This window comes from Pseudopipra pipra, chromosome 2 (assembly GCF_036250125.1).
Source record: "Pseudopipra pipra isolate bDixPip1 chromosome 2, bDixPip1.hap1, whole genome shotgun sequence".
Lineage (NCBI taxonomy): Eukaryota > Metazoa > Chordata > Aves > Passeriformes > Pipridae > Pseudopipra > Pseudopipra pipra.
The window spans coordinates 31079194-31103312 of NC_087550.1; the positions used below are offsets into that span (position 1 = coordinate 31079194).

The 24119-nt window shown below is 42.4% G+C and overlaps 2 protein-coding genes across 2 annotated transcripts in view; both read right to left on the reverse strand.

Moving 5' to 3' along the window:
• Positions 1-1773: 1773 nt before the first annotated feature.
• Positions 1774-13905, reverse strand: CLNS1A (chloride nucleotide-sensitive channel 1A). Its single transcript, XM_064644863.1, has 7 exons — positions 13730-13905; positions 11483-11619; positions 9104-9211; positions 8248-8358; positions 7641-7814; positions 5145-5229; positions 1774-2569 (listed from the first exon to the last, which is right to left on the reverse strand). The coding sequence occupies exons 1-6, from the start codon at positions 13876-13878 to the stop codon at positions 5162-5164; spliced, it is 747 nt and encodes a 248-aa protein (XP_064500933.1). The 5' UTR covers positions 13879-13905; the 3' UTR covers positions 1774-2569; positions 5145-5161.
• A 1822-nt stretch (positions 13906-15727) lies between these two features.
• Positions 15728-24119, reverse strand: part of RSF1 (remodeling and spacing factor 1) — a 64243-nt gene continuing 55851 nt past the window's right edge. The window contains exon 16 of the mRNA XM_064644849.1: positions 15728-23562. Within this exon, the coding sequence (XP_064500919.1) occupies positions 22988-23562 (575 nt within the window). The 3' untranslated portion in view covers positions 15728-22987. The remainder of the gene's footprint in view (positions 23563-24119) is intronic.

Below are 24119 nucleotides of genomic sequence, written 5' to 3' on the forward strand. Positions count from 1 at the left end.
ATTTACATGATTTGATGTTTCCTCTGAGCCCATGAAGCCCACAGGTTAAAGGTCCCAAAAATAAACCTCAAAGAGCATAAAAACAGACAGGGAAAAGAGAAGGCAGAGAGACAAACCTACAGGGCAGCCAAGATTTGTTAGATTAGAGGCCCTACTTCCGTGTCATTTCTGAAGGCCTGCAAAAGCAAAGTCCATAAACTGAAAAGGTCATAACAGATATGACTCCTCCACATCTGTATTGTTTATTTTGGCATAACATGTAGTTTAAAAGAAGTTGGTACAAACCTGGGTGATTAACAAGTAGTTGCTCTATTTATAGCCACTAGAAGTAGAATATAAAATTGAAATAAAAATCACTAAGAAATAGACAAGCCTTAAATTGACTAAATTAACACAAAACAAGCAAACAAAAAACCCCACAAAACAAAAAGTAGCAGAAACAATGAAAAATAAACCCAAGTTAGGAACTGAAGAATTTAACTATTTTTGGTAGGACAGACAAAAATGAGTATTTAACATTCAAAGCAATGAATGCTTATGAAGTACACAACATTTACACACAGCCTAAATGCAGAGTTTTATTGGAAATAAAACTCGTCAATTCACACAAGACACTTCTCAGTGCTACCCTTCAGGGCTCATCCAGGTTTGTTTCCACCTCACCAAAATTAATTTTGCTCCATTGACTGGGCTAGAAGACAAGATTTCTGCTCCTGGAGCTCCACATTGGTACAACACAAATTCTCCCTTTGGAGCTTCCTAGTGCTCGGATGTAGTGAGAGTGCTGAGAGGAGCTGTGTGCAGTCCAGCTGCCCTGTGGTTACCTGTGCCCAAATGCCAGGGTATGTAACAGTCTGCAGTTTAGTGTGGAAAAGAACAGAAAGACCACACTGCAACTCAGATTTACATACACACAGAAAAACCCACCAGTATGTTTTAACAGTGACTGCTAAGAGTTGAATGAGCCTTTTGCCTAAACTATGGTGCTGGTACAGTTTTACCATGCTAAGATTCTCCAAATCCCAGTGCAAAAATCACTCAGTACCCTCCTTTATTGCTCTGTATCCCTAACAAAATCATGCACATATTTACATAAACACATATATACATATGCATACATAGGGGCTAGTACAGACATTCTTGTAGAGTGTCTTGTTGTGTAACATGCTAAATACCTCATTTATTCAGCTATGGTTCACAACACTATTAAGATATCCCTAATTTGACTGGCATTCCTAATGAATATTCAACAAAGGGTGGTTATAATTACCAGATACCTTGAAACCAGATCACATCCTAATGTGCTAAGCAGGGCAGGACCACTCAATACAATTCCAAGAGTGTAGAGCCAGTAAAGAAAACTGTTCATATACCAACACTACAATATCCCCCAAAAAAGAATCACAAGTCAACTTCAAATCAAAGGAAAACAGAAGTTTGTTATCAGACTTTCAATACTGGGGGGAAGTGGGAACAACCTGAATTTGCTGAGGTTGCCCCATGGCAAAAACACCACCCCACAGAGACATGAAACAGGAAAAGCTGCAGTAGGACCAAGATCTTGGCAATCCAAGGCCAGGTTCCTCAGTTTGGGGTGTGTCAGACTAATTCTATCACAGGTACACTCTGCAAATATTCCACCCTTTTATCCTCACATCTGGGTAAATGATGAAAATGGCTTCACTGGAGGTTTTTTGTTACAGAAGAGAGTGCTGAAACTCAAGGGCTGAAGCTGTTTGCCGAAGAAAAGGACTGAGAACTACAACACAGAGCTGGCTGTGAGATACAAAAATCTTAGTTTATTTAACAATGTTAACATTTAATATAAAGACACAAAACAGTTCTCTTTCTCCGGACATTACAGACTTTATTCCATCTCCTCTACGCCCAAACTCTGCTTCTCAGAGAAATGAAAGGGATAGCACTGAAATGATAAAGCCAGTTACTTGTGGGGCTTTTAATTTAGTTTTGCTTTTAATCCTTGGCCAACCCTATTTCCTTTTAGCTGTCACACTTCTATTTCCATTCTACACCATGGAGTCAATGAACAGGTAAAAAAATATGGAAAATTCCAGGACAATCTAAAATTCTGCTCTACTTACAGTTTTATTTGTCAAGTCCTAGAATTCCTACAAAGGCTTCTTTAAAAGGCCAGAGAGGTTGCTCAGAGAGTGAACCCATCCCTGGAAGTGTTCCACAGCCAGGTTGGGATGGGGTCCTGAGCAACCTGATCTACTGAATGCCATCCCTGCCCATGGCAAGGGGGGTTGGAACTAGATGATCTTTAACTGGGATGTTCCAACCCAAATCATTCTGTGATACTATGAAATGACCCCGATTAGCCCCATTCAAGTGTTAGATGCAAGAGGTTTTATTGTTTTTGTTTGTTTTGTTTTTTTTAAATAACCCCATAGTGGTCACAAATGTCAAACCCTGTTTTAAACAACTCTAAAAGCATTTATTGACCTAGATGTCTAAGCTTAGGTCATTTAAAAAAAAGGTTAACTCCCGATAGTCACTGCAATGCCTTCGGTTTTACAGCTTATTCTGGAAGTGCCACAAGAGGAATCTGAAAGACACAAGACACCCAAGTTTACATAATTGGCATTAAAAGAATATTAACCTTTACAGAGTAGTAACTCTCTGTTGTTTGCAGTCAGAGGGCAGCACTTTACTGCAAACCCACTAATTTTCAGAAGGGCTGAGCATCTTTGCCTTTGGCAGCAGCTCCAAACTGAGGTCAGCTAAGGACAGCATGTGCTTACAGCATGTACTAGGGTGCCCTGGCAGACCCTGCTGCACCACCACACACAGACACATCAGTTGCTTAGGAACAATTACTGCAGCCTCGTGATGCAGCAGACAAAACACTGCTTCTTGCAAGAACAGTGGAAATGTCCCACATCGACCATCAGCAAGTCTTCCAGGAGCTTCAGCAGGAGACTGTCACATCCCATTTGAGTAACGAGCAGTGACACACAACGTGAGCGTCCCACAGGGGCAGAGCTTTAGAGGCAGAGCACTGCACTAACCAACAGGATGTTCGTGTAGATCATTTTGCAGTTCAGGAGGTTAAAAGGGCTGAGCTGTTCCACGGAGTGCCCATAAGATCACAGCAGGCTCCCTCTCCATCCTTATTTTCAGGGTGCAGAGCCAAGGCACCCTCATGCTCAAACTTGGTTAGCAGGGTCATTAGCACAGAGCTCCAAGAGCGTCCTTGTCACTTTGCACCTTCAGTTATATATTGCTGCCTTAGATCCTAGATTTCTGAACTTACTTAAATTACATCAACACACTCAGGCTGGCAGTTACTTAAAAAGGGCCACTGAGTTCACGGCTCCCGAACTGCCACCTGGAGCAACGTCACTGCCAACACCTGACACTGCACATGCAGGTCACTTATCTGCTCGGACAGGGATCAGCTCCTCAGCTCTGATCAGCACAAGCAAAAGACAGAAGGAATCCCTGTCCAGTTACCTCTCACAACATTAATCTCCGACAGCCATGTGCTGCACCATGGAAGGCATGGAGTAAGCAGCAGGAAGAATTCCATGACCAAAACTACTTCTTACTGGGTGTATTTTGTGCTTTGCTAGAAGATTTCCACCAGCGCTTTCAGACTCCTTAGAGATCTGCTATGAGCCACTAACTCTCCTTAATCCAGCTCAAGTTTAAACCCGGATAATAAATAAAGCACTCAAATCTGAATTTTTCCACAGCATGATTTTTTTTTTTTAATAAACCACGGACCAGAGTAATCTTGGAGATGGAGTCATCGGAGCCAAACTTTCCATTCACTCTCTAACAGGTACTTGATCTACATCTAAAGGCTTTCCTTTAATTTTAAAGTCTGTCCTTTACCAAACTGGGTAACCATCCAGTGGCAGGACAACCAGTATCTGGACTTTTTTGGAAGAACTCATCTCTGTTCTGCGAAGTCCTTCCCAGGGTAGAAGTGTGACTGCAGAAAAGTTTGAGCTCTTACACGGTAAATACCAATTCAGCACCACTGGCAGTGGTTGAGGTAAGAGAACACAGAACTATTCTGAGACTTTCCGAACTGCAACAACAAAGAAAAGCAACAGAGGAGAAAAGCAGCTATGCATCACCCCTCTGCAACAGCCTTACTAGGGGACTGGGGCCTCTTTCTCAGTGACACTGTAAGCCCTAATTAACTACTTTCCACTGACTTTTTTCAGTGTGTCATCTTCCTATTTGTGGCCCTTTCCTCCATCCTCCTCCAAGCTTCTGGCTGTCTGCTCCACAACTGTTTTTCTCTGGCGTTTCAAGTGGGATAGTGTGACACTCACTTTAGGGTAAGGGCTGTCAGTCTTGCTTACAAAAGAGGCAGAAGAACTGGGACCTTGCAGCACCACTGGAGCACCATGTGCAGTCTGTGCAGTAGTGATCACACCCCCCGCTGTGCCTGTGCATTTCCACAGACAGTCCCAGAAAAAGCTGCTCTTCCTCCCGCACCCAGCACCAGCAAGGAAACACTGGCACATCTTGTAACACTAATAACAGGAGAAAGCAGCACACGTGATGGTAGGCAAGAGGGCACACTGGCACAACCACCTGAGCAGGGTGTTGCCTGTAAGCTGGGCAGTCCTGATAGCAATCCCATCCAGAGTGCATGGTAACTTTACCAGGAACTGCACAGTTACTTTACCAGGAACTGTTCCTGCTCCGCTTACGGTGAAGGAAGAGATGGACTTTCAGCACTGTGAACTGTCCTGCCTCCCTAAATGGCCTGTGAAATCCTGCACACTAAGGGCAAAACATACTAAGGACAGTAACTTCCCAGGGATGGCTCCAGCATTCGTATACCAGCATCTAAGAGCCTTTGGGATTGGACAAGTCTTAAATCAACTAAAGGGCTGACCTGTCTTCCAGACAGGCATATCCACACAGGTTGCCTCTGCAGGGTGATGCCAGTAGGCATTTTGGACAGATCATTGAACATCTTTCCACGCTTGTGCTAACTACAGCTACCTTTTCCATCCTCTAAATCATCACCATCATACTGATATGATCATGAAACATTTCCCGAAGGAGATCTGGGATCGCATACATTACACACATTACTGAGAGGGAAGGCTCTGCAGGACTGAAAAGCATTGCTGTTGGAAGTCAGAGGAACTTACAGCAGTGTAGGTCCTCCTCAGTGATCGACTTCTGCGTCTTCAAACTGCCCGGCGACTACTGGTGCTACGTCCACCTCCATCCCATCTGAAAGAAACAGCCAGTGCTCTGTAACCAAGTGGATGATGTTTTCACGGGAAAGCGTGCAGATGCCCTCTGCTGACAAGACGTGGCAAGGACAGAAAACTCCTCTGAACTCCTGAAAGCAGCTTAAGGAAACACTGATGTGCTCGCAAGTTTCTGGGTTTGTTCCAGCTCTACTGGTTGGTCACTTAAAGATGTCACTGCTTCCTACAACCTCACCTCACCCTGTCTTATTGAAAGACTTAAACACTGGATTAAAACTATTTCATGTTTTAAATGAAGTTTCAGCATAACAAATGGTGTAACAATTCCTTTGAATACCTCTAATTATGCTCTAGAAAAAGAGGTTAGATCCTGTTCTGAAACCAGTCTCAACAATCATCAAGTTGAAAAAAAGAACAATTGCTCTATGCCACAATGTCAAACATTAATGTAATTCTGAAACTGAGTAGCCCTGGGGAGATTTATAATTGCAGAAAACCAAGCAGCAGTACCATAGCAAATAAGGTTAGGAAAATAAGCAAATCTGATGAAGATGACTCTGAGACGTGACATACTTGGTGTTCAATTTATATTCATTTTCAAAATTTTGGGGTTCAGAAACCTGACTAAATTTTCAAACAAAGGGCACTGCTAAAACGGGAGTGTATCACCTAAAGTTGTCTTTACATTACATAAATTTATTTGAAGTTGCAGAACAAAGAGAACCTGTAAACAACAAACCAAACAGATAAGATTAAAAAAATCCTCCCTCTGGATGAGAACAAGTTAGTTATTATTTTGTTGACTGTTCTACACAAGCTGATAGCTAGAAATCCACAACTGCTGCATCATTCTCCATCTTTCAAAAACATCAGAGCATATTAAAAGCACTGCAATTTATATAGATTAAAAAAAGCAATGCTATTAAACTACTTCCCTGTTCTTCTCCCAAGTAATATATTACTCCACTGAAAACAGGATGCAGAAAAGGCAAAGTCTGAGAGATCTGGTTTTTTTCACCCAACAGAAAGAGATTTTACTCCTTAAATACATATTTGAATAATCAGTAGAATTAAAAGACAGAATCCTTCAGGAAACTAAATCTTTTTTTTACATCTCTTTCAGTATCTTTCATTGTTTCTGAATTCACCCTGAACTCTGTTAAGACAATTATTAACTTACAATTTAGGGTATTAAAAAAAACAAACAAAAACTATAACTCATCTAGAGTAGAAATTGCTTCCTAATCCCAGTGTAGACTGACAAATTTAATTTTTTTTTAATCCTAAATCCACTTCACACTACCACTATTCCAGGAAATTATACTGGGAAGAATCAAGCATTCTTAACACAGCAGTGCTCACTCTCTAACAGAGCAGCCCTCAATACACAGCTGGCAACACCCTGCCTTGTAGAGCCACAGGCATTGTGGGTGATACCTTTTGCAGTGAAGTATGACTCACACCATCATACCTGCTCTGTCCTTGTGTTTATGGATTAGCCAGATTGGAGAACCACTGCTTTCATATCACAGAATCACAGAATGGTTTAGGTTGGAAGGGTCCTTGCAGACATGGGCAGGGACACCTTCCACTAGACAGGCCCATTCAACGTGGTATTGAACACTTTCAGGGATGGGGCTTTCACAGCTTCTCTGGGTAACCTGTGTCAGTGCCTCACCCCCCTCATGGTAAAAAATCTTTTATCATCTGAATCTCTCCTCTTTTGGTTTGAAGTGATTCCCCTTGTCCTATGGCAACCAGCCTTACCAAAAAGTCTGCCCCTATCTTAAAGTACTGAAAGGCCTCAATAACATGTACCCAGAGCCTTCTCTTCTCCAGGCTGAACAACCCCAACTGTCTCAATCTGTCCCCATAGGAGAGGTGCTCCAGCCCCCTGATCATCTTCATGACCTCCTCTGGACTCGCTCCAGTAGGTCCATGTCCTTCTTATGCTCCAGACCCCAGAGCTGGATGCAGTACTCTGGGTGGGGCCTCACCAGAGGGAATAGAGGGGCAGAATCAGGTCCCTCAACCTGCTGGCCACGCTGCTTTTGATGCAGCCCAGAATATGGTTTTCTGGGCTGGGAGCCCACATTGCTAGCTCATGTCCAACTTTTGATCCTCCAGCACCCCCAAGTCCTTTTTGACAGGGCTGCTCTTAATCCCTTCATCCCCCAAGCTTGCATCAATACCAGGAGTTGCCCCAATTCACGTACAGCACTTTGGACTTGGCCTTGTTGAACCTCATGAAGTTCCCATGGGCCCACTCCTCAAGTCTGTCCAGGTCCTTCTGGATGGCATCCCATCCTTCAGGAATATCAACTGCACCCCTCAGCTTGGTGTCATCTGCAAGCTTGCTGAGGGTGCAGTCAGTCCCACTGGTATGTCATTGATGAAGATATTCTTTAGTAAAACAAAAGCATTTCTTACCTTCAAACTCCCTTATCGAGTCCTCTGTTCTCACTCCAGCCATGTTGTACTGAGTGCTGACAGACTGGGCTAACATGCCTTCTAACCTCTCCAGCGTGGCCTGACCTTCTGCAGTTAAATGTGACAATCCTTCTTCGTACGTGTAAAAGCTTGGGATGTCACCTTGTTCTAGCTCTGCAAAAACAAGTTTGTGTTTATCAGACCTAAGTTTAGGAGCCTGCAACATGCAGGGGTGGAGGAGCAGGACATCGGCTAGGCAAGTTATGCTCAGATTAACTGACTGAGATAAAAAAGCTACTGACATGAGGTACAGAATCTACACAGTGATGTGAACTGACCACACTGCAGCATGGGCACTGAACCTGGGCCAGCACAGCCACTGGGCACAGGAAACCCTGCTGTTTGCATCTGTGGCCTTTTGAGAACCAGAACAACGCTTTTGCTGAATTCCTGTGATTTGTGACAGCTAAACTACATATTCCCTGCAGATTTATGTGTTTCTATACTGTGTCTGTGACAAAAAGAATGTTTTGGCAAGAGGAGTAATAAACAGATACCAGGTGTCTAAGTGCTGACAGGTATTTCAAAAGAAGCAACTGTTACCAACCGCGGGCCTCAACATCGTACTCGTCCCCTTCGTAATCGTTGTCTGAATCCTCATCATCCGGGTCTGGGTGCAGAGCTTGGCATTCACACATGGCTGAAAACATGGCTTCCACTGCAGGAACACAAGTGAGTGCAAACCTCCCTTGTTTCTACACCAATACCCCAAAACAACAGGCAAGAAACCCTGGACTGAGTGATCAAAGAGATTAAGAATATTCCTTTAGCAGAGCCACCACTGAATTCATATTTGAAAACATCATCTCACAAGTCAGCAGCCATGCAGGAAACAAATCGTGTAGATCCCAGCCTGGTGCTTTATCCTCTTAACAGCACTTCTCCCTAATTTCACTGATGATAAAGGTGAAATGGACTATGGACAATTCCACCTGTGGTTACCCACTACAGGAATCCTTGCAGGATCTCATTCATCAGATTCTTAAAACTTGAATCCAACTGTAAGCTCCACACCAGACGGGATATGACTGCTTTCCAGTGGTAGTGTCTGGGTATTAACATTTTCCTAATGAAATTGTCGCTGACTCAAATATCACTGAATTAGTAATTTAAAAGATATTTCCCATGCATGTTGTCTCCAAATGTATATAAGTGAGACTGTTCATGTCATGTATTTATACTCAAGTCTCTATTTTAAAGCATTAGAATTTTTCTTGAGAAGCAGCTGCTTGAAATATTCCAGCTTCAAGCCAGATAAAAAAATTTGCTTTGTTCTTTTCAGCACACAGGAATCAAGGAATTAAAAAGGCACTCAAAAATCATGGCATTTACATCTCTGTACCCCACTGTCTTCCACATATAGCCAGGACTTTAAATTAAGACACAACTTCCCCCTCACTTACAGGCTGATTTGTCATTAGGTACAAATCGGAATTCTGCAATCGGTTCAACATCGTCATCGCTGTCGTCCTCCTCCTCCCCTTCAGCCATGGGAGCCTCTTTTGTCTCCTCTTTAGGAAATTGAAATATTTAAGAGAAATGCATTTATTTAGTTGAAAAAAAAATAAAAAAAGAAAGAAGTCACATTTGTTTATTCTTTCAGGAACACACATGTAATCAAATCAGAAACCCGGACACAACCTGACAGAGGCACAAAAAACCCCACTCTGTTCTCCCAGAAAACCCCATGAGATTCCAGGACTCACACGGACATACGAGGTCCTCTCACAGCACCTTGACAGCACTTGCAATGCACACAAAAACTTCTCTATTTATAATTTTATGACTTAAGATTTCTGTAATGGTCACACAATGTATTCACGCACCTGAGGAAAACTGCCTGATCCTTATTAAAAACAACTGTGCTCATCCCCTGGCCCTAATTCACAGTTGTTGCCATTTACTTGCAGAACACTACATGTCTTTTTTTAAATCACATGAATTTCAGGTGGCTGATTTCAGCCACCTTCCAGTGTGGCCCCTCACAGGGGACTCTGACATTTACAGAGGATCTCTACTCCATTTCCACTATTCCTAGCTAGCCAGCGAGATGTCAGAGGTAGAAAGTACACTCAGAGCCAGTGACAACTGCGGGCAAGACGGCACTTCCTGGCTTCTGTGCATGAATAAATAAGCAACAACATGGTGTTTTACTTTCTGTGAATATAAAAACCACAGAGATGGCTGCAGTTCATCACTTTGTGGCTGGGGACACTGCACTGACAGCCTCAAAAGTGCATAACTATTTTCTACAGAAGAAGAGGCTGTTCCACTGAGAGTGGCTTTTATCACATACAAAACTGGCACCACCAAGAATATGAAGATGCCAAGAAGCTGCCAGCCAGCTGCCCCCAAAAATGTAGTGTGCAAAGGAAGCTACCCAATCCTTTTCCAACTGACACCCGCAGGCACAGCTTGGTACTGTTGAGTCCAGCTCTTCGTTTTCAATGGAGTCAACCTCTGAGTGCCTTTTTCTGAAAAAGGGGTGAGGACAAGGCACACACTCATAGAGAGCACAACAAAAACTTTCAGAGAAGAACAAAATGTTCTCTGCCCAACTGAGAATGAAGACTCCTGCAGCCAAGAAAGCGGAAAGGTTTGAGTTTAACACTATTCAGCAGTTAAAACTGCAGACCAGGGCTAGACTTGAAAACTAAAATCTACCTGCTGTAGAAGATTTACTGTAGGCAGAGTACATATATATAAAAGAAAGTTCACACACACGGAGGAAATACCACAAAAATCAGACTATTAATGATTTCTAGATAAGAATTAACACATGATATCTGTATTTTTAAACACCATGATCAGAACGAATTAAAAGCTAGAAACAGTATCTTTCTTCAGACGAAGCTCAGTTTACTTCAAAATAACTCGTTAAAGGAAAATGAGGAAGAAGAACCAAGAGGAGGATGCATGTTCTCTTATTATTTGTAGTGATAGACTGTCAGAGATTATTAGTAACTTGAGAGAAGGAAATAATGAAGAGCATTAATAGCTTAGAAACGGCTCTGCCTCCTCAGAGTCTTGTCATTACTTTCTGGATACATTAAAAAAAAAAAATTAAATGCCAGATTTTAACCTTTAACAATTATGACCAGTAGGCACGAAGGGGAAAGAAGACCTGCCCAACACCTAGCACCCATTACTCTTCAACTGAGATGGCAGTTTATGACACACTTAAAATATTAACAGGTCTACCATAAGAAAAAATATATCAAAAAAAACCAACGAAACAGAAAGTTTGTTTTCTTGATATCAAAACAAGAACAGTCAAAAAGGTTGGTTTTGTGGGCAATCTACAAAGATCGATTAAAGCCTGGTCACATGACCTATTGTCTTTTTTTGTTTTTAAGTAAGCTGTGGGAGAAAATTAATGAAAATTTCCAGGCTGCTGTGAAACAGCAGGAATCCATAAAGCCTGGAGAGGGCAGCAACATTAACATAAATTCAATAAAGAAAAAATTATACCCAAGCTGGAATCACAGGGAGACTGCAGAGGAACTAAATTGTTTAAAACAGTGTAACAGAGCAGCAAACTGATTCTCAGCATCTCCAGCTGTACACAGTCACATGCTGAGAGCAGAACTGCACAGAAGCGACTCCAGAAGAGTGCAAAGCTGTACTTTTAAGACAACTATACTTTGCAAAAATGAAAAAGAAAATACAAGCTATTACTCAAATGAAGCATATAATTTTTCAAACCAACATTTACTCTTTTTGAAGAAGAAATCATGTCAGTTATGACAGTGTGGGAGCGCTAAGGAACCCTGCGGGCATACCTTCAAATTTGGCGTTCACCATGACATACAAGTGCTCCCTTGGGAAGGCGCTCAGGTCCCTGGAGACGGCATGTAAGCTTATGGTGGGATAATCCAAGGAGAAGCCAACTCCAGAGTTTTCCAACCAAGACAGGCGACTAACGAGGAGTGGAGGAAAAAGAGACAAGTTACAAACTAACAGTGGTATCCATAGTACCTAACTCAAGCCTGCAGAAAAGCAAAACAACCCCAAAAGAGTAATTCTGGACAAGGCACTCTCCAGGCATACACAGACCTGGACCTGCCCAAACAAGACTTTGCAATGGCATTAACTGTTGGCTGAGGTAAAAGAAACCTCAAAGAATGTGAAGCTGAGCACCCCAAACACACTCAGCTTTATCACATTTGCACTGAATGCTGAATTTCTCTCCTTACCTCTTCATTTTCTCCTCTCTGTAGGTACCTATTATTCCAAAGATAACTACAGTGGTTCCAGAGTGTGATTTATAACTCAAACTATTCAGTGTGGTTTTTCAAGACAAGGAGAACACCGAAAGAAAAGTCAATATCACAATTTCTAGAGAATTATAGATCTGATGTGAGTATAGCCTGGATGTATAAAAACAAACAGTTCTGTGATCAGCAGAGCTAACAAAGCCAGGTTATGCGTATTCCTTCCCTTGCAACTTATCTGTATAACCTCTGCTTCCCCCCATTTTCACTCTCATCCCTAACTAACCACAGCAAGAGACAGCACAGGTTGTCACCACTGGGCACTGCCTCCTTCATATCAGAATGATCAACATCTTTCTAAGCCAACGAGAAATCACACTCAAAGTAGTTTTGGGTGTCTGCGATCAATGAGGTCACACAGGAACAGAAATACTGACGGGCAGAAAGCGAGACCTCCACCACATGCAAAACTCAGCATTCATAAGCTTTTGTGGAGGGACAGAACCAATGGAAAAGCCACAAAAAGACTCCTTGCCTTGGAAAATCTGGCTGAGAGCAAGAACTAGTGCAGTGGGAGCAAAGAATTTCTTTCCTAGCCTCAACTGGGCAGTCCTCAATGTTTACAGCTGCTGATAGAGAATCAGTACACAGATCCAGAGCCACACTGTCCTCCTGGGTTCTCCCACGGCATTCCTGCAAACACTGGCGTATTCTATCCATTACCAGCAAGTGACTATGGTAAAACCTCTGCAACGTGCTCCAAACATGTTGAGAGGAAGGTGGCAGCCTTGTATTGTGCCTCACACAAAAACCTATAGAAAGCAAGTTACAAGGAAACTCAACATTACACCTCTTGAGACCTGATGCTGCACAAACAAAAGCTCCAGTATCTGCGACCAAACTAAACAAAAGAGTAAACAAAATTCCAAAGAGATTCTTCTCCAACACAACACCACTAACAAGGTGGGGCAAAATATTGACCATTTTATAAATATTTCCTAGTCTAAAGATTTTAAAAGACAATTCACTCCTCCATGCACATTCTAAATTACATTTTTGTTCTAACAATGCTCTTCTAGTGCAGAATATATTACAAGTATTTTCCATGGTCAAAGAAAATTCTGTTGGTTTAACCATTAAGCTGTCTTCTTGAGCTATACAATGCAGAGAGGATTTAAAGGAGAGTGTAAAGAGCTCAGATAACATCTTCCAGAATAACCAGACTGATTTCTGCCTAGTAAGAACATACAGTCTCCACGTGATTAACGCAACATGAAAGAACCACAGTAGCTAATAACAGCAGAAACCCAACAGCCCCATCCACTTGCCTGTCAAAAGAGCAGAGGTGCCGTGTTTTTCATTATAGAATGGTTTGGGTTGAAAAGGACCTTCATGATCACCTAGTCCCAAGCCCCTGCCATGGGCAGGGACACCTTCCACTAGACCAGCTTGCTCCAAGCCCCATCCAGCCTGGCCCTGAATGCACCACCAGCCGGGCTCCCGTGCCGTGCTGTTCCCTTTTGCCTTGTTTAAAACACCGTTTCGAGCAGGAACAGCGGGACACTCACACCCCTGCCCCTCACAGCCCCCCCGAGGGCCTCCTCCACACCCTTATCCAGATCACCCACATCCCCCCTCGGGCAGGCCCCCTCAGGGGTGACCCCACAGGCCCTTCAGGGGTGAGAGCCTCTCAGGGAAGGCTCCCACTCGCCGGCCCCCTCAGGATACCCCGCAGCCCCCTCAGGACGCCCTCAGGAGCAGCCCCTCACAGCACGGCCCCCCGAGGGGTCCCCAGCGCCGTGTGTTCCCCCGCACCTCTCGGCGATGTAGAGGGTGCCGGCGCCCAGGCTGCGCCCCGCCAGCAGCGCCTCCGTGTCCGGCTGCTGGTGCCGAACGCCATCGGCCGGCGGCGGGAACCGCTTGAGGAAACTCATGGCGCCGCCGCCGCCTCCCTGCTCCACCATCGCCGCCGCCGGAACAGGAACCGCGCTGCTCTGTGATGCAATTCCCCCTCGCAGTCATCGTGGATCGGCGGGGGAGGTGACGGGTTGTCACCTCACAACCACAGTGTTCCTCACGGTCGGACGTATGTACGTCCGGAGCGATGCGGGCTGTGCTCCAGGAGTATCTCTGGCAGTTTTTGGAATGAAGTTTTCATTTTCTGGAAAAGAGAAGCAAAGGGGAGGCGCTGAGGTGATCATTGAGGGCCAGAGCACCTCTGCTGGGGAGACGGGCTGAGAGAGTTGGGCTTGTTCAGCCTGGAGGAAAGAAGACTCCAAGGACATCTTAGAGCCCCTTCCAGTATCTAAAGGGCTACAAGACAGATGGAGAGGGACTTTTGACAAGGGCATGGAGTGACAGGACAAGGGGTAATGGCTTTAAACTGACAGAGGGCAGGGTGAGATTAGATATTAGGAAGAAATTCTTTACTTTGAGATTGGTGAGGCACTGGAATAGGTTGCCCAGAGAAGTTGTGGATCCCCCATCCCTGGAACTGTTCAAGGCCAGGCTGGAGGATGGGCATTTGAGCAACCTGGTCTAGTGAAAGATGTACCTGCCCATGGCATAGGGGTTGGAATGAGATGATGTGGAAGGTCCCTTTCAACCCAAGCCATTCCATGATTCTACAATTCTATAGTTGACAGTACTGGCTCCAGTCCTAAAATCATAGAATATCCTAAGTTCAAAGAAACCCACAAGGTCAAGTTAAGCTCCTGGCCATGCACAGGACAACCCAAAGAATCACACCGTGTGTCTGACAGCATTGTACAAACACTTACTGAACTCTGGCATACCTATTTTAGCATGGAAGTCTCTGTTGGAGAGGTGAAAAAGGAAAAAACAAACACAGGGCCATGTTCAGAGGCAATGGACAGCAGCAAGTACCTTCTCAGGGTTAAGAGTCACCTTAGGACAGAATGCAGAACTTGCCATCCAAGGGAGCTTGTTTCTCTCCACAGCACTGCCTGCCATAAGATGGCCAGTTCAGACTTAAAATACCCAGAATCCATCAAAAAAATGCAAATATAAAATTTTGGCAGTGGATCTGGAGCAAGAGGAAGATTTTCACCGCAATTTCTCATCACTACAGGAACATGCAGTAGCTTGACTACAACCACAAACACATTCAAAATAAAAAAAAGGCTTCAGTGATTCACACAGAGAAAAGCCACCCTCTTCTTTGATTTCTCTCTCCCTGAATTTCTCCTGTTAAAGTCCTGAAATATCTGGTGTGTCCACTGCCATTGCCACATGTCAGAACATCTGCTTCTTCAGTGCAGATGTCTCTGCAGGCTTCCTTTTTTTCCCCCCATTTTTTCCAGATTTTACACATCTCAGCCTATATCAATGAACCTGTCTCCTCTCTCATTAGCACTACGTGGAAACCTCATGGATGTCTGCTGGAACAGCCTAGCTGGGTACGGTGCTGGCTGCAGGCATACTGGTTTTTGTCAGGTGACTGCAACATCACTGTGAAATGAGATATAAAAATTATGTAGAAAATGGAATACATGCAGAAAATCACTGTGACTGCAAAAACAGTCCATCAGATCTTCCACACCATCAGCCAGAGCTGGTCGAAGAAAGAAAGAAAGAAATTGTCAATTGAGCTGCCATAAAAAAAGCAACATAAACCATGAGCTGCCCGTTCCCAAGGCAGACAGTGGGAATGACATGCAAGGAACCATCACAGGCTGGAACAATACACAGCAGCCATTACTCTGTGCTTGTTTTAAAGCTGAAAAAGAAATGTGCATGTGTGATGCCCATTAAAATTCACTTGTATCTTCAATACACATTATACTTTGTACATCAAGTTATTTCAATTTTTTTTATTATGACAATTTACATGTCATATTTATATGAAAGAAATGACAGTAGATATTATAACAAAACCATTATGAAAGAAAAGTTACACAATTAGGCCTACAAGCTATAAAATGGCTTCAGGCCCAGCTTATAGACAAAGAGTTCTGACCAGACTGTAGTGAGAGACAACGCTGAACAATTCATTAACAAAAATATTGGCACCAGCCTTAACATTTTTTTTTACTTCATTTACAAGGAATACAGTATTTAAACAGTTGTGTACTGCAAATCTAAAAACATTAGCTGTTATTAAACTGCAGTTAACCCTTTGAGCACTGAGGCCACCATGACTTCCATTTAAAAAAGTTTAAACGCAGCATGTTTTACATGCACGTGGTATTACTGGTGGGAGGGAAAAGACAGTGAAAGCACCACCCAATTTATGTGCAACAAGAATAACACTTCCAGTTTTTTCAACATATCTCCCCCCCTTCCCACACACACACAGTGTGTGTCCCCTCGGTCCTTTCCCTTTGATATTGTAGCAAGTCATGATTGAAGAGAGACTGAAGAAAACCAAAGTTCAGGACTCAAGAAACGCAAGGGTTAAACTCTACATAAAGAGCTCAGCTTGTGGAACTTCACTGTGTTAATTCTTTAGAGAAAGAAAATAAAAAATGAGGCCAGCCATGAAGGAGACCATTTTTAAGGAACTCAAGATTTCTTTGCAAACATACAAACAGCACCCAGGAGTAAGACAAAACTGTATTTCATGAAAGTGTATCTTAAAGAGACCTGTCTGGCAGATTTGATCCAGTTCTCACAGAATATTGGAGGGTAACCACTCTGCTGGCAAGGGACCTGTTCTATGTTACCCAGGACATTGAAAATACCTGACGTTTGTCTAACGTATAGGATCTGTGCCCATGTGAGAACCGCTGTGCATAGCAGGAACGGTGACATTATGCGTTTGAACCGGTCACATCCCTCTCCTGGCTGCAGCGGGAGGACTGTGGAAAATGGGCAGGAACGAGCAGCCACATTGGCATTGACAACACATCGATTTAATGCAAGTTTGGGGGAGTATCATTTGAATGAATATAGGATAGGAATAAGATACTGTACAAGATTTTAGAGTCCATATAACGGGTAAAAAATGGCAAACTAAACAAGGCTTACAGTTTTATGATTTGATTTCCTTTTCTACCACTACCCTGAGTAGCAGATTAATATCTATTAATGACTTTTAACTGATCTAACTAACAAACAGTGCACTGATAACTAGGCTTATCGTATGTTTTCACAGAAGGACTTTATCCCCGTAGAATCATTTAAGTCAAGTTCTGACAGACTAATCTAAGTTCAGTTGTGTGGGACACAGTAAAGGGAACAAACAAGAAAGCAAACCATGTGGACCAATGTCCCCAGAGGCAAACATTGTCATAATATTCTATAGTCTGATCCTGACTTTTTCCACATCCACATTGCACTGATGGAACATTATCTATTCCTTCAAGGAAGGAGACCTCAAGTATATTTTCCAGTTACTTTGAAGGTCAGGATGAGAAAAGGAGGGTAATTGGGATGTTTCTTCTAAATGGAGACCTTCCATTGGAAATACAGTCTTTAAAGGGCAAGTCACAAGTAGTTCTTAGGCCTGTCTTGCAAATGGCATGGGTTTGCATACACATTTTTCTGCTCCACTTCCCTCCATCCATTCCCCATCTCCTTCTGCTATTTGAACAAGCATCCAAACAGCAGGAGCAAGTGACTCCGTCTGCACCTGGGGAACCAGTGAGACCGACTATACACAAAGTGCTGCAAAGTGCACAAAGTAAACCAACCGAACAACAGAGCCCCTCCGTTGTTCAGCCCTTGGTAGCAACCTTTGGGGTTATATGTAGCAATAGTAGATACTTACAGGCACACATGCGCCCTCTAACTGCAGTACTGTCCCCTCTCCTGCTGCTCAGCTCAGGTGTGGGGTGCCAGCATTTACGAAGTGATAGTCAAAAACCAAAGCTGTAGGACTTGCTTTTAATTGCAGTTGAATCTGGAGGCTTTACACCACAGATTCAATTATAAAAACTTACCTACTTTAGAGTGTTCTGTTCCTTCCCCCAGAACCTCTACACAATCTTTTTTTTGTTCTTTTAAGTGTCATACTAGCAATATACATCTTTTGCAATACACAAAGTAAGTTAAATTACTCTGAAGTGTCGGGACAATCAATTCCCAAGCACACGTTTTTGTTGTTAGGAACTATCTCAGTTAGTTACACCTAATCTAAAAGAAGAGCTCAATAAGTGATGTGACTTTCTGAAGTGACTGGTAATCCTCAACACCCCAACTGCAGGGTGTCCAGATTCAGAAATAATTTCCAACTAGTAAATATTTCTGAAGCCAGAGTTCTCTGTTAGATCTCAGATTGGGAACTCAACTGTAAAACATCAAAAATCAGTCACAGAATTTTTCTAACATCAATATATACCAGAAGGAAAAGGATCATGTCTGTTGGATTTTTTCTACTTTCCGCCTTCCAGTGTTTCAAGTGAGATATAGTTCCCATCCCAGCCGTTAGGGAAGGGGAGGAAGAAGAAACTAACAGGAAATGTGGTCTTGATCCTGTAAATCCTTCCTTCAGACAATATCCTAAATGCTTCTATATATGTATGTACGTTCTGAACACTTAAGGAATTGCAAAATTCTGCTCTTCCATTTCTAGAGTTTCCCCCACCACACTCAAAACAATGTTTTTCCCAAAGTTACTGTCTTGGTTGAAGTTCTTGATCTTTTATATATATTTATATATATTTAAGGATTTTATATACCCACCAAATCGGAAGCATACATCAAATGTAAATACATAGCTAAGGGTGCACGCTGCACATCAGAACCATATTACAAGCCTGTGAACAGTAGCCACTGCACATGTACCAAAACCAATTTTCAAGGCCTATATATTGCCATTTTGAATGAGATGATACAAATCTCTTTCGTCAGACCAGTTCTTGGGGCGAGCATTACTGCCATGATTTATTTAAATCACTGTGTACAAAGTGAATTTAAAAAAAACAGGTGCTATAAAAATTCCTCACTTACTTTTTGTAAAAGGAGTTTTTGAAAATATGTGATTGGAAATGATTATTGGAAAGTTTAGACCAGGATTTCCTGCTGAAGAACACTGAAAACCAAGTTATAAGCACCTGAAAAGAGAGGTATAAAATGGACACCCTGACAATGAATGATTAGAATTATTAAACAGTTGCAGCATCTGGATACCAATGTAGTTCAAATGACAGATGTGAAGAGAAATCAGAACAAGTGTACCACTACCATACAATTTTTCTTTTGTGAATATACATTTTTCCCCTAGAGTTTCTTTGAGTAAGGTCTCACAGCAATTAGAAAACAGAGGTGAACAGAAAACAAAACAAATCCAACTAAGTCATTAGCTCCTATGATAGGAAGAGTAACTGAGACACTTAATACAAAGAATCTTGAAGGTGACGTACTTCATAAATGAGCAATTTAGAAAAAAGCATCTCTTGTTTCTCTCAAGTGTTGCTAGAACAGAGCAACCTTTTAATTCAAAAAATAATCAGGAAGATGCAGTACTTTTATAATTTAATTCAACATGTAGGAAATTAAACTATCAAAAAGTTGATTGTTCAGTACTGACCTTCCTACAAGATTTCAGTGCTATGAGTTGTTTTGGTGATGTCATTTTCCATTTTTAAATCAAAACGATGCTCAGGTTTATCAGACTCAACAATAAGAAGACAGCAACCATGGTGAAACCCAGTTCTTATCACTACCACCCTTCTGCTTATATTAATGCACCACATTCATTAATTGCACAGTGGAGCTACTTGTGCACTTTGTGTTGCTGACAGTCACACAAGTCCCATGCAAGAAAGCAAATATCCAACATCTATACTGGTGACACAAAAAGAGTCCAATCTTCCGCTCGATTTATATGTTCTTCCCCTCAGCAATGCTACTCAGGCATTCATTCTTTTCCCAGTCAGTTGCACTCAGAAGAGTTTGCAGTTAAAAAAAGACAAAGCTTCTAGTGACAATCTGTGTGGAATAAACAAGAGTTTGTTGAATAAATGCTTTGTATGTTCAGCCGATAGCTGCTTGTTCTAGTACTTCTAAATCCATCATGTTAAAAAAATCCCTGGCCTGTTTTCCCTGTTTCTCGTATGGTTTGAGCTTTCTCTAAGCCCAAAGCTACACCTGAAGATCCCTCCTCAAAGGCAGTTAATTTCTGATCTCACAAGGAGCACAGAAGGGCACAGGAATGTGAGGACACCAGGAAGACATTTCCACTCTGGTACATATACGTACCGTAACAGAATGAACCCTCTGTGGCAGTCAGCTGGCCTCATGTTGGAAAATGTCATCTTCCCAAATAGGAGACTGTACATTTTCCATCAAGCAGGAGGCCTTAGAAATGAGATAAATGTTTTAAAATGGTAACACTTTCCAGGGCATTTTTTTCAGTGTTATCTTGCACACCATTCCCACAGGATCTAAGGAGGAACTCTAGATCCTGTGGGATGAAGCCAGCTCAGGTACCAAGGGTGAATTCTAGAAGACAGAAAAGTTGTTTTTGAGAAGTGACCTAGAGAAAGTAAAATTTGGTAACAACTGGTCACTTTTAAAATACGACACTCCTGATGCAAGCTTCAATGCTCCCGTTCTGTTTCTTGGTCTTTCCTGCTTTTACATCACTCCCTAACTCAGTACTTGATTTTTTTTCCCGACTGGTGTATCCAGTACTGTAAGTCTTTTGTATTTTCCTACATTCACAATTACTTGGTCACTAGGTATTGAACATTTAGGGTTGACTCTACAAGCAAGAATGTTTGCTACAGCACTGATCAGATACTAAAAGACTCCATCAGGCAGCAAAGAAAAATATGGCACTGCCAAAACAAATCAGAAACCATCGGTTGCACGCTGTTGCTGCACGTGAATCAGTTTGCACTGCAAGTATTAAAAATGCTCAGCAGCTACTACCATGGACAAGTGGAAGCCGTATGTTCTTACTTGTTCTAAAACACAAGTATATTAGAAATGTAGACACACTACATTTATGGGTCACCTAAGCAAAGCAAAGCACTACAGTAGCTTAAAACGCTACATATGCTTTTAAGAACTCATTGTAAGCTTCTGCGGCTTTTCACTACCCTGTTTTAATCATTTAACTGTTAATTGTTAACATCAGTAAGGTAGGAAAATATTTAACCTTTGATGAAATTAAATTCTCATTTAGAGAGTGATTTCTCTTGTTTGTTTTTCTTAAATCACAAGCTTGCTTAGCACAGCAGATAAAGAGCGAGTTCCATCTTTTTGCATCTTCCTGATCCTAGTTTTTTAGCACGATATGTGCACTGCTAGAACCCAAACGAGTCATGGAGTGGTTCTGATAGACCTCATGGAGAAAGAGGTGGGGAAACAAAACCAAGACTTTAAAGGCTAAAAAGCAGGTAATTTTTGGATCTAGGTTTTCTAGAGAGGTATTCAGTAAAGGCCTAATGCTGGTTTTATTACAAGAAAAGAAGTGCTTAATGACTGACTAGTAAATACAATATAATGGAAGGGAATCAGGTGGGGCAGGAAAGGAGAACTCACTCCTCGGTGGCAGCAGCAGTTTTGGTGCATCCATTGCCGGCAATGGACATAAACACCAGTCAAAAATCCAAATCTCAGAGCAAAAGGATTAATAGATGTGACCTTTTTGGATTTCAATGTTCGGCAGATCTGTTTGAGTTATCTGTGTGCTGTAGCACGTATAAATGCTACAGCCTGCATCTTAATCAGAGTAAAGAGAAAACTGAATGCTCTTGATATGCCCCATATTGGTTTGTTTTGGTTTTTTTTCTTCCATTGTCTTTTTTTTTCCTCGAATAAAAGCATGTATCACTTATGCCCGCTCAAAAGTTGGTGAGATGTCTTGGAGTCAAGCGTTTTCTCTCAGAAACACTGCCTTCTTGAAATCAGTTGGTCACATGACAGTTATTAAAATGTAAGAAAATTCTAATGGCCAAAGGCCAACAACTACATTCAAAAACCTGCTAATACATCCAGGCAGATAAGTAAAATCAAAACAAAAACACACATAAAACCCCAGACAGGAAACCTCCAAAAGGAAAACTGTTCCATTTGATTACTTCAATTTGAAGTAGATATTAAGGGCATGAATGGACCAGTCACGGTTTATTTGATAATCCCTCCATCCTCTGATGCACTGTCACTCTGTGGTCAATGCCGTTTGCACAAACACATTTTGTTCAGAACACTCCGACGGATGGTGAAACTCATGTGGCCGGGCAGCTACCGCAGGGTTCTTTTGTCTGTAAAAGGTTTGCAGCACTTACAGACTTACTTGACATCCAACTTACAGACTAACTTGACATCGATACGTCCTCCCACTAGACACTGTGCATCGAAGACTACCTGATGAACTGAGCATGAGATCGCTTTCATGGCTAGTGTGTTTTGACTGTCAAAAACTTCATTACAGTACACTTCACTGTACAAACACTTTAAAGGATGTTTATTAGGAAAGTCTGCAAGTCATAATGGATAGCAGAGTTCTTGTTTATGGTACCTTCTTGGCCTCTAATAATTCTGTTTGCCTCCAGTATTAAAATCGAACTGCTTCCATGAAGGTGATTACTAAAATGAGCTATGGTATGTTAACCTACAACTCACAAAATGCGACAGTACAGACATTAATTTTGCTTTTAACTGTCTGTTAAGTTGTAATCTAAGTTGTGAACATTTAAATATAATATATATCTCATATGAAAAAGCTAAAGCACAAGTGCTTCTGCACCACCCCCCTCCCATCCTCCCACCCCTTGAGCCAAACCCACCCCAGTTCCGGTTTGGGCCCTGACTGATTTGGAATGCTTTCTTAGGCCACCCATTTCCACAAATTTGTATGCACTCAGGAAATATAAAGTCAAAAATATACAAATCTCTTGTTGTTATAAGGTTTTTGTGAGTGAAATTACCCAGGACCATGGACTTGGAAGGAGAAGGGGGGGTATGAGAGGGAATTTACAGCAATTAATCTTCAAAGTTCAAAACTGGTCACTTCACAGAAAGACTGCAGGACTGGTGAAATTCTTGCTTCTAGAAAGTGATACTGTAGTGGAGAATTTTCTAGGAAAAATAAAACAGCTTTTAATAACTGGCCCGCTGGTATGAGCTACCGTGGAATAAATTAGCACAAAAATGGAAGTCTTATAACTGTTCACTGTTACAGACGTAATCAACAAGGTCAGTCACTCTCAAAAGTTCATCTTCATCTTCCTCTGGCCCTACTGCCTCCTGCCCACTCCCTGTCCCGTTGGGCGCCAGGCTGGCGCTGGCTGTGCTGTCCTTGGGGGCCTGGGTCTTCTCGCTTGGCTTGCCAATCAAGTTCTCAATGGTTTTCCCTGGGCTCTGTCCGTTGGTGGAAGGCAAGTCCACCAAGCTGTAGTCCAAAGGGCTCTCTACTTTCCCTACGTTATCAAAGTCATCTTCGTCGTCGCTTTCTATCCGGTAGCAGTGCTTCTTGGGGTTGTCTTGAGCAGCTTGTGCTGCTGGCAGCTTGTTTGCAGGAGCGGGGGTTTCTGTGTCCTCGTTGGCATTTTCGCAGTTATCTTCCTCATCTGTCTCGATTCGATTCAGCCGTTTGCGGACAGGCTTCCCTTCCTCCTCCTCGTCCTCTCCCTCTTCCTCGGAATAGTCGTCTGTGCTCCGCCGACGTTTTCGAATCAATCGCTTCGACTCCTTTGTGGATTCATCATCTTCAGAGTTCTTAGATGTGTAGCTCTCTGGAATAAGCAGCAGACTTAGAGCCATTAGCAAATCTTAGTGCAACCTTTACACTTTATGCTTCATCTTTCACACTCATTATCGAGCGATCTCTCACCACACACACTTCCATCTCCTCCAGGATCCCCAACCAAGTCAAAACACTTGCATCCTTTTTACTTCTTAAATAAACTCCTAAAGCAGAAAATACCAACAATTTGTTGATATTCTGTTTCCAATCTGAGGAGTACAGGAGGCTTTGGAGGTAGCTGTGTTCCCCTCTAGAACTGCTAACTCCATGCTGGAAATAACACAGAAGTGCATCCCTCATCTCATAGCACATGCTTTATTTACAGCCTGCCAGAAACTGAGAACCCAAATAATGGCTGCTCTATCATGAAATTCACACACACACACATACACACAGACAGACACACACACACACAGAACTGTACTATACCCCTGCCACCCCCAAATTATATACAAATTCTTTCAAAGCATATAAATGCTGCCTGACTGTCATCTGAATTTTGCTGCCCTTTAATGGGAGGCTTTTTTCCCTCTGGCAAACTGGAAT

Coding starts and splice junctions, on each gene's coding strand:
- CLNS1A (XM_064644863.1), bottom strand. CDS start 13,878: ATGGTGGAGCAGGGAGGCGGCGGCGGCGCCATGAGTTTCCTCAAGCGG. Junction 9,212..11,482: donor GGTGAACGCCAAATTTGAAG/GTATGCCCGCAG, acceptor AATTTCCTAAAG/AGGAGACAAAAGAGGCTCCC. Junction 7,815..8,247: donor GTACGATGTTGAGGCCCGCG/GTTGGTAACAGT, acceptor TTGTTTTTGCAG/AGCTAGAACAAGGTGACATC.